The 18,332-nt window shown below is 44.5% G+C and overlaps 1 protein-coding gene across 2 annotated transcripts in view; it reads left to right on the forward strand.

Moving 5' to 3' along the window:
* The window catches only part of sxph (saxiphilin), a 103,174-nt gene extending 91,045 nt beyond the window's left edge, over positions 1–12,129 (forward strand). For both annotated transcript variants that reach the window (XM_068006273.1, XM_068006272.1), the window contains 4 exons: positions 4,521–4,603; positions 5,184–5,368; positions 10,426–10,612; positions 10,717–12,129. In XM_068006273.1, the coding sequence (XP_067862374.1) occupies positions 4,521–4,603; positions 5,184–5,368; positions 10,426–10,612; positions 10,717–10,760 (499 nt within the window). In that variant the 3' untranslated portion in view covers positions 10,761–12,129. The remainder of the gene's footprint in view (positions 1–4,520; positions 4,604–5,183; positions 5,369–10,425; positions 10,613–10,716) is intronic.
* Positions 12,130–18,332: the final 6,203 nt, after the last annotated feature.

Consider the following 18,332-nt stretch of genomic DNA (forward strand, 5'->3'; position numbering starts at 1 on the left):
TAGTTTCTTTATATCTCCACTATCGAATGCCTTTATCTTTTTAAATACCTTGATTAGATCGCCCCTCAACATTCTAACCTCAAGGGAATATAAGTCAAGTTTATGCAACCTGGCCTTGTAATTTAACTCTTTAAGCCCTGGTATCATTCTGGTAAATCTACATTGTACCCCCTCCAAGGCCAATAAATCCTTCCTGAGGCTCGGTGCACAGAACTGAACACAGTGCTCCAGATGGCGTCTGAGCAAAGCCTCTGTACAACTGGAGCATCACTTCCTCATTTTTGTATTCCAACCCCTAACAACATAAAACAACAATGGAAAAAAGGAACATATTTAAAACTATTTTACGAGATTATGAAAGGAAGCATATTTGGTTGAAGGAAAGATGTAGTGAGTAAAGTGGTTAAATAAGGAGGTTCAAAGGAGCCTTAAAAAACAATAGGGACACTTTAGAATGGGGTGTCCAAACTATCGCTGATATGTGAATCACCAGTCCTGGGAACCTGCCCCACAAAACACAGACAACTCAATCCTATTTTGGCTTATTTGGCCTATTTGAATTCCATGGTTCTGTTGCCTCATCGGAGGATAAATCCTAAATTGGAACACCAGGATCAGGTAATGATTTCCATCGAGGGTCCGACCTCAAAGATGTGAGTTGAATTGGCCCAGACCTCAGCCCGGCGCTGTTGAGGGAGCTGCCTGCCTCCATGGACCCCCCGGCCCCCGCACCTCAGACTTTTAGAGTGCGGCATCAACTCCACAGTCACCTGTGCAAAATGGAGCGAGACGCCTGGCATCAAAACTGAAGACATTACAAACTCTTTCGGATGAGACGTTAAACCGAAGCCCCGTCTGCCCTCTCAGGTGGACGTAAAAGATCCCAAGACACTATTTGAAGAAGAGCAGGAGAGTTCTCCCCAATGTCCTGGCCAATATTTATCCCCCAACCAACATCATTAAAAAACAGATTATCTGGTCATTATCACATTGCTGTTTGTGGGACCTTGCTGTGCGCAATTTGGCTGCCACGTTTCCTACATTACAACAATGGTTACACTTCAAATGGTTACACTTGGCTGTAAAGCACTTTGGGACGTGCTGAAATTGTGAAAGGAACTATATAAATACAAAATAAAAACAGAAAATGCTGGAAATACTCAGCAAGTGAGGCAACATCTGTGGAGTAAGAAACAGAGTTAACATTTCAGGTTGAAGACCTTTCGTCAGAACTGGAAGATGTTAAAAGAGTTAAAGTTTTTGAGCAAGTACAGAGCCAGGGAAAGGAAGGGGGGAGGGGGGGGGAGGAAAGAATAAATGGGAAAGTCTGTGATAGGGTGGAGGGCAAGAGTGATTAATGACAAAAGGGATGATGGTGCAAGGCAAGGTGGGTGGGAATGGGACAGGTTAAGAAACAAAAGATTGTTCAGTAGCAGCTGTAAATGGCAGCAGCAGAACCATTACCAGCACCTGCTGACTGAAAAAATGGGAGCAGTGATTATGATCTGAAGTTATTGAAATCAATGTTGAGTCTGGAAGGTTGTAAAGGCCAAAACGAAAGATGAGGTGCTGTTCCTCGAACTTACGATGAGCTTCATTGGTACAGTGTAAGAGGCCGAGGACAGAGAGATCAGAGTAGGAATGGGAAGGGGAATTAAAATGGCAAGCGACCGGCAGGTCAGGGTCACGCTTGCGGACAGAGTGGAGGTGTTCAGCAAAGTGATCACCCAATCTGCGTTTGGTTTCCCCAATGTAGAGGAGACTGCATTGTGAGCAGCGAATACAGTATACTAAATTGAAAGAAGTACAAGTGAACCGCTGTTTCACCTGGAAGGAGTGTTTGAGGCCCCGGACGGTGGGAAGAGAGGAGGTGAAAGAGCAAGTGTTGCATCTCCTGCGCTCGCGTGGGAAGTTGCCGTGGGGAGAAGAGCGGGTGTTGGGGGCAATGGAAGAGTGGACCAAGTTGTTACGGAGGGAGCGGTCCCTTCGGAATGCTGGGAGGGGAGGGGAAGATGTGTTTGGTAATGGGATCACGCTGGAGGTGGCGGAAATGACGGAGGATGATACGTTGAACGTGGAAGCTGATGTGGTGGAAGGTGAGGATAAGGGGATCCTATCATGGTTCTGGGAGGGAAGGGAAGGGGTAAGGGCAGATGTGCCGGAAATAGGACGGACACGGTCGAGGGCACTACAGTGGAGGGGAATTGTCGGTTGAGGTAAAAGAAAGACATAGCGGAAGCACTAGTGCAGAAGATGGTATCGTCAGAACAGAAGCGATGGAGATGGAGAAACTGGGAGAAGGGAGTAGAGTCCTTACAGGAAGCGGGATGGGAGGAAGTGTAATCAAGGTAGCTGTGGGAGTCGGTGTGCTTATTATAGATATTGGTTGACAGCCTATCCCTAGAAATAGAGATAGAGAAGTTGAGGAAGGGAAGGCAAGAGTTGGAGATTGTCCATGTAAAGGTGAGGGAAGTGTGGAAATTGGAGCCAAAGTTGATGAAATTTTCTAGGTTGAGGCGAGAGCAGGAAAAGACACCGATACAGTCATCAATGTACCGGAAAAAGAGGTGAGGGAGGGGACCTGAGTAGGACTGGGACAAAAAATGTTCCACGTATCCCACAAAAAGGCAGGCATAGCTGGGACCCATTTGGGTTCCCATAGCGACACCTTGTTCTTGGAGGAAGTGAGTGGAGTCAAAGAAGAAGTTGTTCAACGTAAGAACAAGTTCAGCCAGAGGGAAGAGGGTGGTGGTAGATGAGCACTGGTTGGGCCTCCGTTCAAGGAGGAAGCGGAGGGCCTGCAGGCCATCCTGGTGGGGGATGGAGGTGTAAAGGGACTGGACGCCATGGTGAAAAGGAAACGGTTAGGGCTGGGGAACTGGAAACTGTTGAAGTGGCGGAGGGCGTAAGAAGAGTCGTGGATGTAGGTTGGAAGAGACTGGACAAGGGTAGAAAAAATAGATTCAAGATAGGAGGAAATAAGTTCCGTGGGGCAAGAACAGGCTGGAATGATGGGTCTACTGGGACAGTCCTGTGGATCTTGGGAAGGAAGTGGAAGCAGGCTGTGTGGGGTTGGGGACTATGAGGTTGGAGGCCGTAGAGGGAAGAACTCCAGAGGAGATGAGGTCAGTGACGATCTGGGAAACTATGGCTTGATGTTCGGTGAAGGGGTCATGGTCCAGGTGGAGGTAAGAGAAGGTGTCGGAGAATTGGCGTTCAGCCTCCGCAGGTAGGGGTCTGTTCGCCAAATAACAACAACAGCACCGTCCTTGTCAGCAGGTTTAATGACAGTGTCAGGGTTGGACCTGAGAGAACGGAGTTCTGCGAGTTCAGAGGGAGGTAGGTTAGAGTGAGTGAAGGGAGTGGGGAAATTGAGACGGCCGACGTCACGCTGGCAGTTCACAATGAAAAGATCAAGAGAGGGTAAGAGGCCAGAGGGAGGGGTCCAGGTGGAACGAGAATTCTGAAGACGGGTGAAAGGGTCCGCTGTGTGGACGGAAGACTCCTGGCCAAAGAAGTGGGCGCGGAGGTGAAGGCAACGTAAGAAGAGCTCAGCATTGTGTCGAGCTCGAAATTCTTTGAGGTGGGGGCGTAAGGGGATGAAGCTAAGGCCTTTGCTGAGGACTGATCATTCAGGGTCAGAGAGGGGAAGGTCAGAGGGGATAGTGAAAACACGACAAAGGGTGAGATTGGAGGGAGGGATGGGGTCAGAGGAAAATGAAGGGGAAGAAGGATCAGGAGGGGCGTTGGTATCTAAGAGTTGTTGAAACTTGCAGTCCTTGAAACCTGAAAAGAAAACAAAAAATTGTTTGTTAAAGCACCGGATGAGGCGAAGGATGAAATGGAACTGCGGACCAGGACAGCTCTGAAGTAGAGTGAGACGGTGCTGCTGGAGAGAGAGGTCGAGAACGTGCACCTGGCAGCACGTGGCGTTGAGCGTGGATCTCATGAAGCAGCGAGAGCAGTAGTTCGAGGAATGCTGATTATCATGGAGATATCTGTAATCACAGGTGGATCCGAAACATGAAGGGTGGAATTTAAGTTGGAATCCACGTGGAATAAGTCGGAGCCAGAGACAGTTGCTGAGGAAGGCGATGTGGCTGTGAAAGCGAGTTTTAGAAGAAACCTGACCAAACACGAGAGGAGAAACAGAAAGCAACGAAGGTGAACAAGGTAAAAGAGACAAACGGAAATCCCGTCTGAGAGAAGAGCAGAACTTCTTCAAGGTGGGCATTCCCGAGAGAGAAGGGGCCGTGAATTAAACAATAAATCAAAAGCAAAATACTGCGGATGCTGGAAATCTGAAATAAAAACAGAAAATGCTGGAGAAGCTCAGCAGGTCAGGCAGCGTACAACATTTTATCGTAGCTGTGCAAGTGCCATGCAGGTCTGAGCAGTCACATGGAACGTTTGATTGTTGGGTTGAAAATGTGGGGGTTAAAAAAAAATGTATTTGCATTAAAGAAATTCAGAACCAAAATGATTGCTGTTGTTCCGTTACTGTTGTGTTGTTTTTCCAGGTGTTTAGTTGGGAATCCCAGTGGGAAAAGCTTTGGAGATGTTGCCTTCCTGGAGCACCACAACTTAATGGAAAACATAGAGAGTAAGTTAGCACTCTAATGTTGGTGACATTCTGATAGGGACAGTGGCTAAAGAATACGTCCATTGTGAATTGATTGGAAGTGGGTGAAGATTTGTGGTCCTGTAATCATGGTGTAGATAGATTTGATATCACTTTAAAGATTTGGGTCAAAATTAACACCGTGGAGATCCAAGACCACAAGGAGTTTAATTTTCTCTCTGTGCAACCAGAGGGGAGACGAGGATTTTTTTTTAACGCAGCGAGTTGTTAAGATCGAGAATGCACTGCCAGAAAGGGCGGTGGAAGCAGATTCAATAAGGGAATTTTCAAAAGGGAATTGGATAAATACTTGAAAAGGAGAAATTCGTATGGCTATGGGGAAAGAGAAGGGGAGTGGGACTAATTGGATAGCTCTTTCAAAGAGCCGGCACAGGCATGATGGGCCGAACGGCTTCCTCCTGCGCTGTATGATTCTATTTGTAGCGGACAGGTTGATGCGCTCGCTACAAATAGCACAGATTTAGAATAATTTAAATTCTTCCCAAACTTCTAAAGGAAACCATGTGTATTGAAAATGATCCATTGACTGTCTCCTGTGCAGGTCTGGGCAGAAGCGAATGGGCTGATGGTTGGAGTCCTGATGACTTTGAGTTGCTATGTCCAGGTGGAGAGCGTGCCCCAGTCACAGAGTGGGAGAAATGCAACCTGGGCTCTATCCCTCCAAATAACGTGATGACCAGGTCTGTCATTGCCACGAAAATCTACGACTTCCTGATAAAATCCCAGGTCTGTGTCTTTTTGGTGGTGTATATTTTTTCTCAGAGCTTCTCTGAGTCCCTACTGAGAAGGACGGGAACAATGTAGTGTGAAGAGCTGTTTCAAAGTTTCAAAACTAATAGCTGAAGATGTTAAAAGGGGCAGCACTGGGAGACGACACTTGTGGAGAGAAAACATGTTGGCCAGTGGCAGTGTAGGGGGTAGGAACATGCTTTATCCTAGTGCAGTAGGGTGCAGCTTCATCCCATGATTTCCACGTGCTGGGTTCAAGGTCCAAGCCATGCTGTTGTGGGGAGGTGCTGAGCTGAAGTAAGGCACTTCCCCTCTTTCCAACTACTAGAAGGGAACCTTGGCTGCACTCACATTGCCCTCAGTGGTTGGCTTAACTAACAGAGGCTTAAAGGAAGTTGCTTGCTCACCATCTTAGATTGGAAACTGCTACAGACGGCACATGGGACCTAACAAGGGCAAGAATTATTTTTAGAATGAAGTCAAATCCTAATAATTAGCTCATCCTCAATTGCGATGCTTCCCCCAGGGGCAGTACCATAATATAAAGGTGGCACAAATGTCTCCAAGGGCGGTAAGACACTTGTCGGCCCCAGCAGCACTGAATACCACTAGCCTCCATTTTCCTGGCTGAGGCTGGGCTGATCGCTCAGCTTTCCCATAGAAACAGAAGTGCAGGGTTTGCGTTGCTGACATTTATGGACTACCGCCTACCATCAGGGAAGGTCTCACACATCTTGGGGTCAGAAGGTTGTGACTTTGAGAACCACACAAGAAGTTGAGCTCATAATCTAGGCAGACTCACCAGGCAACAGAGAGGGCGTGCTTCATTGTCAGAGGTCTCGTTAAGAGTTGTTAAACGAGGTCCTGTCTGCCTGCTCAGGTGGATGTTAAAGCTGTGACGGACAGATGGTAGACTTGGAAGGATGAGGACCTTCTTCATCTAAGCCTATCAACAACAACAACTGGCATTTATACAGCCCCTTTAACGTAGTAGGAAGATAGGAACAGGAGGAGGCCATTCAGCCCATCGAGCCTGTTACGCTGAGCTGTATCTTAACTCCATCTAACCTCCTTGGTTCCGTAACTCTTAATACCTTTGCCTAACAAAAATCTATCAATCTCAGTTTTGAAATTTTCAATTGACCCCCAGCCTCAACAGCTTTTTGGGGGAGAGAGTTCCACATTTCCGCTACCCTTTGTGTGACAAAGTGCTTTCTGACATCACCCCTGAACGACCTAGCTCTAATTTTAAGATTATGTTCCCTTGTTCTAGACTCCCACCAGAGGAAATAGTTTCTCTCCACCTACCCTTTCAACTCCTTTAGTCATCTTAAATACCTCAATTTGATCACCCATTATTTTCTATATTCATGGGAATACAAGCCTAGTCTATGCAAACTGTCCTCATAATTTAACCCTTTTAGCCCCGGTATCATTCTGCGCGGCACCCCCTCCAATGCCAATATATCATTCCTGAGATGCACTGCCCAGAACTGAATGCAGTTCTCCAGGTGGGGTCTAACCAGAGCACTGACCAGGTGTAACATAACTCCCATTCCGTTATATTCAAGCCCTCTTGAGATAAAGGCCAGCATTCCATTAGCTTTTTAAAATTTTTTTTTTGAAAATGTCCTCTAGCTTTGAGTGATTTCTGTACAAGGGCCCCGAAATCTCTCTGCTCAACCACAGTTCCTAGTTTCCTGCCATTTAAAAAATACTCTGGTCTAGCTTTCTTAGGTCTAAAATGGAAGACCTCACACTTTCCCAAGTTGAACTCCATCTGACACAGTTTTGTCCACTCACCTAATCTATCAATCACTCATCTAATCTACCTGTCCAGAAATACTGGTACAAGAAACACAAAACGTTAGCATGCAGGTACAGCAAGCAATTAGGAAGGCAAATGGCATGTTGGCCTTTATTGCAAGGGGATTGGAGTACAAGACTAAGGAAGTCTTACTACAATTGTACGGGGCTTTGATGCGTACAGTTTTGGTCTCCTTATCTAAGGAAGGATATACTTGCCTTAGAGGCGGTGCAACAAAGGTTCACTAGATTAATTCCTGGGATGAGAGGGTTGTCCTATGAGGAGAGGTTGAGTAGAATGGGCCTATACTCTCTGGAGTTTAGAAGAATGAGATGTGACCTCATTGAAACATATGATTCTGAGGGGGCTTGACAAGGTAAAGGATGAGAGTTTGTTTTCCCTGGCTGGAGAGTCTAGAACATAGTCACAAGATAAGGGGTCGGCCATTTAAGACTGAGATGAGGAGGAATTTCTTCACTCAGAGAGTTGTGAATCTTTGGACTTCTCTACCTCAGAGAGCTGTAGATGGTGAGTCGTTGAGTATATTCAAGGCTGAGATAGATAGATTTTTGGACTCTAGAGGAATCAAGGGATATGGGGATCGGGCAGGAAAGTGGAGTTGAGGTCGAAGATCAGCCATGATCTTATTAAATGGCGGAGCAGGTTCGAGGGACTGTATGATCTACTCCTGGTCCTATTTCTTATGTTCTTATTAATGTCCTTTTGCAATTTTCTGCTCCCATCTACACTATTTACTGTGCCACCTAACTTAATGTTGTCAGCAAACTTAGATATAGGGCTCCCTATTCCTTCATCCAAGTCATTATAAATATAGTGAAAAGCTAAGGTCCCAGTACAGATCCCTGGGGGACACCACAAGTCACATCCTGCCAATTTGAGTACATATCCATTATCCCTACTCTCTGTTTCCTACCTCCTAACCAATTCTCTATACTAGCTAATAGGTTGTCTCCAATTCCATGTGCTCTCATTTTTGTTAACAGTCTCTTATGTGGAACCTTGTCGAATGCCTTCTGGAAGTCCATATAAATAACATCCATAGACACTCCCTTATCCACCATGTTAGTTACCGCCTCAAAAAATTCAATTAGGTTCATTGGACATGACTTACCCTTTACAAATCCATGCTGGCTCTCTCTGATCAGCTCATATTTGTCCAAATGCTCAGTCACTCTGTCCATAATAACAGATTCTAGTAACTTCCCCAAAACTGATGTTAGACTAATAGGCCTAGAATTTCCTAGTTTATCTCTCTTCCCCTTCTTAAATAGTGGAGTGACATTGGCAATTTTCCAATCCAAGGGGACAATTCCTGAATCGAGAGAGTTTTGGAAGATCATGACTAACACATCAACAATTTCCTCACCTACTTCTTTTAATATCCTGGGGTGGAAACTATCGGAGATTTGTCAATCTTTAATCTCATTAGTTTCTCCATCATCATGTTTTTACTTGTATTGAATCTAGTTAGTTCCTCCCCTTGATTTATTTTTAGTTTTGCTTGTATCTCTGGTATATTATCCTCATCCTCTACTGTGAATACTCAACACAAAGTACTGTAGCTGTTTAGTAAGTCTGCCATTTCCTGATTTCCAATTACAGTATCCCCTGCATCTGTCATTAAGGGGCTCACATTACTCTTAATCATCCTCTTTCTCTTAATATATTTGTAAAAACCGTTAGCGTTGTCCTTGATATCCCTCGCAAGCTTTTTCTCGTATTCTCTTTTTGCGGCTCTTACCACTTTCTTTGTATCCCTTTGCTGTTCTTTATATCTCTCCCAGTGCACAGGATCTCTACTGTTCTTTGCCTTCGTATAAACCCTTTCTTTTCGTTTTATACTACCTTTCACTTCCCTTGTTGACCAAGTTGTTTAATTACACACATAGTAAAATGTCCCAAGTCACTTCACAGGAGTATTATCAGACAAAATTTGTACCTTTCTTCACTTGTATTCACAATTGTGGAGCTCCATAGACTGGCCAGATCATTCTGTCCTCCTTGGGAAGCAAGGTATTGGGATCTATTTGGGGTCGATTTGACTCCATGGCAGATTTCATATTCCAATTTCTGAGCCAGTAGGTCCACAGTACTCCAAAGCACTGTTGATGATTGACCAGGTACCCTGGCTCATTACTGCGTCCTAGAGGGACAATCCTGTCACTGGCATTCTTCCCACTTAGCTCCAGGTATCACTACAGTTAATGCCGTAAAGGGAAAGCTGGTGCTGGCTAGACAAGCAGCAGGCAGCTCACCAATGCCCTTTGCATGGTTTTAGCTGCTTAAACTCCAGCAGTAATCCTTTGCAAGTTTGGGGTTGCTAAACCTTGACTGTTGCCAACCTGTACTGAAGTTCTCTGTGGCCCCATGTGGAGGGAGCGTGCACTCTATATCGGGCAAACAGAAACTCTACCACTGTGGATTTCTCAGTAACTTGGATTAGAGACAGGGTGATATGTTCACACATGTTGCACACCCAACTGACCAAACTAAAATCTCATTCATTCGGCAAAGAAGGGAGCAGGTGCACAGGAGTGAGGTTAACCCCAGTAACGTGTTTGTTACATTAGTGCTAGTGTGTTTAGGCTCTTTAGATATCACCATCACCACTTGGGCCGTGACCTGGCAGAGTGGATCGCCCGCCCCTTATTGGACCCGCCTGATTCCCATCGGATGAGCTGCTCTATCCTGTCACCTCCCAGGAGCTGAGGTTGATAATTACATTTTATTCTTCAGTCTCTGGCAAGAATTTACAAATCTATTTATTCCTATAGGTTTCTAAAAATTGAAGTGAATTTCCTGTGGAGGTGCTCCCAGTGAGTCAGAGAACATGGCAGAGGGCGGTAAGAGATACAATGAAAATCAGCACTACTCCGTCTGTACTGCACTGCAGTTTCAGTCTAGATTAGTCCTAAAATGAGGCTTGAACCCATGACCTTCTGATTCAGAGGTGATATGGCTACCGCTGAGCCAGGCTAACAATTCCAATTATCCAGGTTTTAAACTCACTGGCATTCTTGAATCATGAGGCGCCACTAGGAAATCGCGGCCAGGATATTTCACTAGTCAGGCACTTACGGAGATGACAGGTAGCCAGCAGCCTCGTCTATGAGTAGCTCGGCTGCAATGTATGAAAAACATGGGTAACACATTGCCCTCAATTTATTACCATCCTAGTTCTTTCCCCTCTGAAACACCGTTTAATGGTCTAATTCTCAATTAACAGGAGCATTTTGGGGTCAGTTCTGACTCTGAATTTCAGCTTTTCCAGTCCCAGAAATATGGAGAAAGTGACTTGCTTTTCAAAGACTCCACAAATTGTCTGACTCACGTGACTCATCTCAACTACATGAACATCCTGGGCGATGAATTCTTCGACCTAGCGGAATCCGTTTTCAGTTGCACAGATTCAGGTAATCCTCTTCAGTCTCCTTATAATTATTAAAAGCACATTAAACATAATTCCACTCTCACCCGACAAGATCTCATTGATATTTCTGTACTTATTATTCAACAGAAATCCTCGAATTCTGCACACAGGATGTCTGCAGCAACTTGTGAATGCAACACTACAATCGCCTCTCACACAGCGGAGGCTGCACCCTCGCGACATGGAGCGGCCTCAGCTGACTGTAATTTTGGTCTTTATTGGGATTAGGTTGCTCCACTTTTAGGCCACTGGCCAAGGTGCTTGGACAAATTCTGCTCTGCGTTGTTTTAATGCAGTCGGTAATTGTTTAAACTACATGAGTTAAGGACTGTGGGGGTGATTCTGACTTTGGGCAATAGTGTAAAACGGGCGATATCAATTTGACTGCTCATTATACATCTCTGCCCATTTTCATTTCATAGTAGGTGCAGCACAGGAGGAGGCCATTCAGCCCATCGTGCCTTCCATTGACTTCAATGCATAACGGGCGGCTGTATCAATTTTGCCCATTTAACACTATCGGCCAAAGTCAAACTTAACCCCCTGTGTTAAATTAACACCCAGGAATCCACGGAATGTGTTAACTGGTGTGCTAAACATAGTTCACCAAAGCAATTAAAGTCACACCTTATCACTGGGTTCCGTGAAACGAAGCCAACAGAACCTACTCTCGTGAAAAGACTGATTCACCGATCCCACAGTCCCAGCGTCGAGGAGTCAAAGTTCATCTCCAACCTGTGCTCCCTTTGAGCACAGCCCGCCTCAGGGACCGTGGGATCAACGGATTTCCCCAGCAGTCTATCCTAATCCCTCAGGACAATGAGAAATGGAGTCTCACCCACAGAACCCTCTTGTTATTATGTTCTTTCCCATAGCTGATGTTTGTTGTTTTTGTTGTTTTTTGTTTAAACCATGAGTGCTGGTTTGGAGGTGTTACTGAGCTCCACACTGCAGAGGAATCAAAGTGACATGAAGCAATAGGTTGCTGGCTGCATTGTTTCTGATGTGAGTTTAATTTCTGCACGCTGTTGATTCAGTGGGGTAGATCGTGACTTGGTGTGATAGTGTAAAACGGGTGATAGTGAGTCGACAGCCCTATTTACATCTCTCTCTTCAATAACTTCAATGGAAATAAATATCGGGAGAGATGTAAAACGGGTTGTCGACTCACTATCACCCATTTTACACTCTCGCACAAAATCAAGATCTACCCCAATACCTTCTCTCACATTGTTGCCCTAATAATCTCAGTAGGATTCAGTTGTTAAAAATCAGTAAAACATACACAGGCAAAACAAATTAAAGATAATTATTGATAAAGATATTTCTTCATGACTGATATTTGAAAAGGAAGGAGAGAGAGTGGTAGGTGACACTCTGTTTAATGGTCAATAGATCAGGATAATAGATATCAAAGTGACCACAACCAGACATTTTCCTTTACGACACTGTTCTAGAATATTGTCTTCTTCAAGTAGTAAAATCTGAATCATTTGAAATCGTGCTGTGACATTAATAACTAACGCCTAATGTGTTTGCATGAAATTCGCCCATCCACTATTTTAACAAACGTGTTAACCCATTCATAAACAGGTCAATGCCTTCATTATACAAGTGGATGAAGGAATTTCCTATTAGCTCATTCTTCATATGACCATACAGTGCAGGAGGATGCCATTCAGCCCATCGTGCCTGTGCCGGCTCTTTGAAAGAGCGATCCAATTAGTCCCACTGCCCTGCTCTTTCCCCATAGCCCTGCAAATGTTTCATTTTCAAGTATTTATCCAATTCCCTTTTGAAAGTTACTTTTGAATCTGCTTCCACCTTTCTACTTTCAGTTCCAGTACAGCTACAACACTGGCATCTACCTGACAATGTGGAAAATTGCCCAGGTATGTCCTGTCCACAAAAAGCAGGACAAATCCAATCCGGCCAATTACCATCCCATCAGTCTACTCTCAATCATCCGCAAAGTGATGGAAGGTGTCGTCGACAGTGCTATCAAGCGGCACTTACTCACCAATAACCTGCTCACCGATGCTCAGTTTGGGTTCCGCCAGGACCACTCGGCTCCAGACCTCATTACAGCCTTGGTCCAAACATAGACAAAAGCGCTGAATTCCAGAGGTGAGGTGAGAGTGACTGCCCTTGACATCAAGGCAGCTTTGACCGAGTGTGGCACCAAGGAGCCCTAGTAAAATTGAAGTCAATGGGAATCAGGGGGAAAACTCTCCAGTGGCTGGAGTCATAACTAGCACAAAGGAAGATGGTAGTGGTTGTTGGAGGCCAATCATCTCAGCCCCAGGGCGTTGCTGCAGGAGTTCCTCAGGGCTGTGTCCTAGGCCCAAGCAGCTTCAGCTGCTTCATCAATGACCTTCCCTCCATCATAAGGTCAGAAATGGGATATTCGCTGATGATTGCACAGTGTTCAGTTCCATTCGCAACCCCTCAAATAATGAAGCAGTCCGAGCCCACATGAAGCAAGACCTGGACAACATCCAGGCTTGGGCTGATAAGTGGCAAGTAACATTCGCGCCTGTCAAGTGCCAGGCAATGACCATCTCCAACAAGAGAGAGTCTAACCACCTCCCCTTGACATTCAACGGCATTACCATCGCCGAATCCCCCACCATCAACATCCTGGGGGTCACCATTGACCAGAAACTTAATTGGACCAGCCATATAAATACTGTGGCTGCAAGAGCAGGTCAGAGGCTGGGTATTCTGCGGCGAGTGACCCACCTCCTGACTCCCCAAAGCCTTTCCACCATCTACAAGGCACAAGTCAGGAGTGTGATGGAATACTCTCCACTTGCCTGGATGAGTGCAGCTCCAACAACACTCAAGAAGCTCGACACCATCCAGGACAAAGCAGCCCGCTTGATTGGCACCCCATCCACCACCCTAAACATTCACTCCCTTCACCACCAGTGCACAGTGGCTGCAGTGTGTACCATCCACAGGATGCAATGCAGCAACTCGCCAAGGCTTCTTTGACAGCACCTCCCAAACCCACGATCTCTACCACCTAGAAGGACAAGAGCAGCATGTACATGGGAACAACACCACCTGCACGTTCCCCTCCAAGTCACACACCATCCCGACTTGGAAATATATCGCCATTCCTTCATCGTCGCTGGGTCAAAATCCTGGAACTCCCTAACAGCACTGTGGGAGAACCTTCACCACTGCAGCGGTTCAAGAAGGCAGCTCACCACCACCTTCTCAAGGGCAATTAGGGATGGCCAATAAATGCCGGCCTTGCCAGCAACGTCCACATCCCATGAACAAATAAAAAAAGTCAGTACATTCCAGATCATAACTCGCTACGTAAAAACATTTCTCCTCATCTCCCCTCTGGTTCTTTTGCCAATTATCTTAAATCTGTGTCCATTGGTTATCCACCTTCCTGCCAGTAGAAACAGTTTCTCCTTATCTACTCTTTCCAAACCCTTCATAGTTTTGAACACCTCTATTAAATATCCCTATTAAATTAATTAAATCTCTATTAATCCTTCTCTGGTCTAAAGAGAATAACCCCATCTTCTCCAGTCTCTCCACATAACTGAATTCCTCATCCCTGATACCATTCTAGTAAATCTCCTCTGCACCGTCTCCAAGGCCTTGATAACCTTCCTAAAGTGGGGTGCCCAGAATTGAACACAATACTCCAGTTGAGGCCTAACCAGTGTTTTATAAAGGCTTAGCATAAATACTTCACTTAGATTTTAACCATCAGTGAGTTTGGTGTCGAATCATGCTTCATTCATTATGTACCACTCATGGGAGTGGGTAAATAGCTGGCATGTTCTAATTGGATCATATTTTTTGTCTGACCTTCTTTCTAACACTCATCAAACCACCTGAAGACAAAAATACATGATACGAAACAGTCGTAGCAGCACGTTCTCACTTATAATTTGGAAGAAAAAAAACCAAAATCAATTATTTTCTGTTATTGCCACAGCTACGGAGCAAAGTATCCAATCTAACCCTCTGTCTGGACCAGAAGGCAGAACCCGTCCAGTCTGAGGGCTCGTGAGTGTTGCAGTCTGAGGTCTCGTGGTGGGTTATTTGATGCAGTAGTTGATTATGTACATGTTATATGATGAAGCATGTTGTGAAATGGCTAAAAGGACCTGCACAGAGAAACACAGTGTGGGGGAAATTTACATTATATTGTATAAATATATGAGACGACATGGGCCTACAGGTGAAAGCCCAATTTAATATAATTTAATGTTAACTTTACGTGGTTCATTGCATTTGTATGGTTGACTTAAAAACCAACAATTATTTGTGGTACACAATAGAATAATAGAGTTAAAAGTAAGAGTTTTCTTCCTATTACTAATGTGAGAATTACAATGAATAGAAAACAAACATATAGGACTTCGCAGTAACTCTATGGGCAAAGGCACTGACCTGTGTGGAACTGAATCATACAAACCAGAAAGGTCCCAAATTCTATCCCTGGTCTGTGTTGAGTTAGCTGATCTCAGCCTAGGTGGTGGTTGAAGTGCTTGAAGAGATAGTCAGGCCAAGAACATCAACAGTTGAAGCCATCAAAGGTAAGAGCTGGTTCCTGTTAGTTGGAACTTTTGAGAAATATGAAGAAATTGTATATTCCACCAACAACTGGAAGTAACAATTGAAGGGAACACAGAAAATTAAGATTAAGTGATTCAGCCATTACATTGGGAGAGGATTGGAGGTTGTGTACAATGAAGGGGTTTGTAATCTCAAGGAAGTCAATGAATATAGACATCTATTCTAGAATAATCATTGAAAGGGGCAGATAAAGTTAGATCATGAGTGGAGATTAATGAGGTGGAGAAGGAACAGAATGGGAAAGAAGGCTCAGTCCTGGGATAGCAGATCAAAGTTTCATGAGAACTGAGGAACATGAGCTTTCTGGCCCACTCACTCTCTCACTCCTGGTTTCTACAATCAATTTGAGAATTGGGAGGCCTGAAAGAACTTCCCATACCTAGGTAAGTGATAGTCTCTCAAGCATTAGTACACTGGGACCCCGATGACAAAGCAGGATTGACATATTTTAACGTATCAGTTCCTGAATTCTCTGATGCTGGAAGTTTTGCAATGTCTATAAATGAGATAATGGAGAACCCAAAGAAATAACATAAGAAAACATGGAATGAGAATAGGCCATTTGGTTCATCAAGCCTATTCCTTCCACAGACTATGTACAATCTATTCTATAATACACTGTTACAAGTTAAGGTATTGCCTTAAAAAGTCTCATGGTACAGCGGTGCTGGTCACTGCCCTTGCTTCATTCCACTCTTATCTATCCTATAATAGCTAGAATATCTCTAGCAATGCTTCTCTTCCCGCCCCTGCACCATTACCTCCAAAGTCCCCAAGCTTGACCCCTTCCTCTTCCTCATCCCCTTTGACCAAGCTTTTGGCCACCCCTTCTAATATTTCCTTCTTTGACTTGGTGTCTGGTTTTTCTGATTATGCCTCTGTGAGGTACCTTTCTACATTAAAAGCACTATATAAATCCAAGTTATTGTATAGAATTGTGTAATCTAAGGGTGCAACAATAGTATCCCCTTGTGATCCGCACCAGATATTCATATTTTTCGCACGTGTCTCCATGGTCCTGTCCAAATTCTTCGCAGGCAGACTGAGAATACACTAGGTAGGGTGAGGCCAGATACAAATTAAGCTGCTTTAATTCCAAATTTACATGACCTTAATCCTCTTGGGCAAAAAAATGTATTCATTGTAACTCACATATTCTATATATCTTTAAGTGGAAGAGTAGATAATGATCACAGAAATGATTCCAAGCATCTGAAAGTAAGCTTGGAAGCTTGGAGGACACAAAGAGTCTGCAAAGGGATATAGACAGGTTAAGTGAGTGGGCACGGTGGTGGCAGATGGAGTATAATGTGGGGAAATGTGAGGTTATTCACTTTGGTAGGAAGAATAGAAAAACAGAATATTTTTTAAATGGTGAAAAACTATTAAATGTTGTTGTCCAGAGAGACTTGGGTGTCCTGGTACAAGAAACACAAAAAGTTAGCATGCAGGTACAGCAAGCAATAAGGAAGGCAAATAGTATATTGGCCTTTATTGCAAGGGGGTTGGAGTACAAGAGTAAGGAAGTCTTACTACAATTGTACGGGGCTTTGATGTGTACAGTTTTGGTCTCCTTATCTAAGGAAGGATATTCTTGCCTTAGAGGCGGAGCAACGAAAGTTAACTAGATTAATTCCTGGGATGAGAGGGTTGTCCCATAAGGAGAGATTGAGTAGAATGGGCCTATACTCTCTGGAGTTTGGAAGAATGAGATGTGATCTCATTGAAACATATAAGATTCTGAGAGGGCTTGTCAGGGTAGATGCTGAGAGGTTGTTTCCCCTGGCTGGAGAGTCTAGAATTAGAGAGCATAGTCGCTGAATAAGGGGTCGGCCATTTAAGACTGAGATGAGGAGGAATTTCTTCACTCAGAGGGTTGTGAATCTTTGGAATTCTCTACCCCAGAGGGCTGTGGATGCTGAGTCGTTGAGTATATTCAAGGCTGAGATAGATAGATTTTTGGACTCTAGGCGAATCAAGAGATATGGGGATCAGGCGGGAAAGCGGAGTTGAGGTCGAAGATCAGTCATGATCTGATTGAATGGCACGGCAGGCTTGAGGGGCCGTATGGCCTACTCCTGCTCCTATTTCTTATGTTTTTATGTTCTTATATTTCACAGCAAGTGAAATGATCTATCTGACTCATGTAATAAAACATAATAGTGAGCACACTCCGCTTCCCTACATTGGTGGGTTATGTCACTTGACTTAAAATAACTCCTAACTACCCTCCTGCATGCTAAACTCTGAGTGTGGCTAAAGCATGCCCTTACAGCTTTCTGTTTGAAGACCTGACTGATGGGAACAATTTTAAACCCACCCACTGGCGGAAACTGGGCAGGCGAACAGTTAAAATCGGCTAAGTTACTTACCCGACCTGGAACCACTGGGAGATGACTGATTCGAATTTTCATCTGCTCCCCTGAGGAGGCGATGAGGATACCCGCTCGAAGTTGGCGGGGTCCTTCTTAACATATACATGTCGAGTCCTGATGACGTTTTCGAGACCCGACTTCAATTTTTACTTGGCCGGCCTGAGCAGGAAGTGGTGTTGAGTTTCCCGTCAGGCCAACCCAGTGAGGAAGGAGATTGGGGCCAGAAGAGGCCTGTAAAGGTAAGCTTTACATTTTCTTTTATGCTTTCCTTGTTCTCCTTTGGGCCCTAACAAGGAAAGCTTAGGCCTCACCTGCCAGTCTTGCCCATATTTTTTTTAAACGTGTGTGAACAGACTTTGCTTTAAAAATCTATCATTTCATTTAAAATTTAAAAGTAACTTGTTTTCTCTTCCAAATCCTTTCTGTGGAAAAATGGTGAAAAAGAATCCCAAAATGGATTCTACCCCCACCCATTTCATCTCCTGAAAATTCCTCATAAAACACTCCCTGCTTCCCAAAGGTTAATGAAGCAAGTCTCCTGAATATTCATCTATTTCCACATCTCTGCTATTAAACCTTGTCTTACTGTCACAACCCCTCACACTGTTGAATTGTGTTGAGTGTTTAGAACATTTTAGTCTATGCCTACCCCACAACCATTCCCAATCCCTTTTGAAGGAATCAGGCAACAAGGCCTCAATGCTTTTTTGCTCAGAG

Source organism: Heptranchias perlo, chromosome 25 (assembly GCF_035084215.1).
Source record: "Heptranchias perlo isolate sHepPer1 chromosome 25, sHepPer1.hap1, whole genome shotgun sequence".
Lineage (NCBI taxonomy): Eukaryota > Metazoa > Chordata > Chondrichthyes > Hexanchiformes > Hexanchidae > Heptranchias > Heptranchias perlo.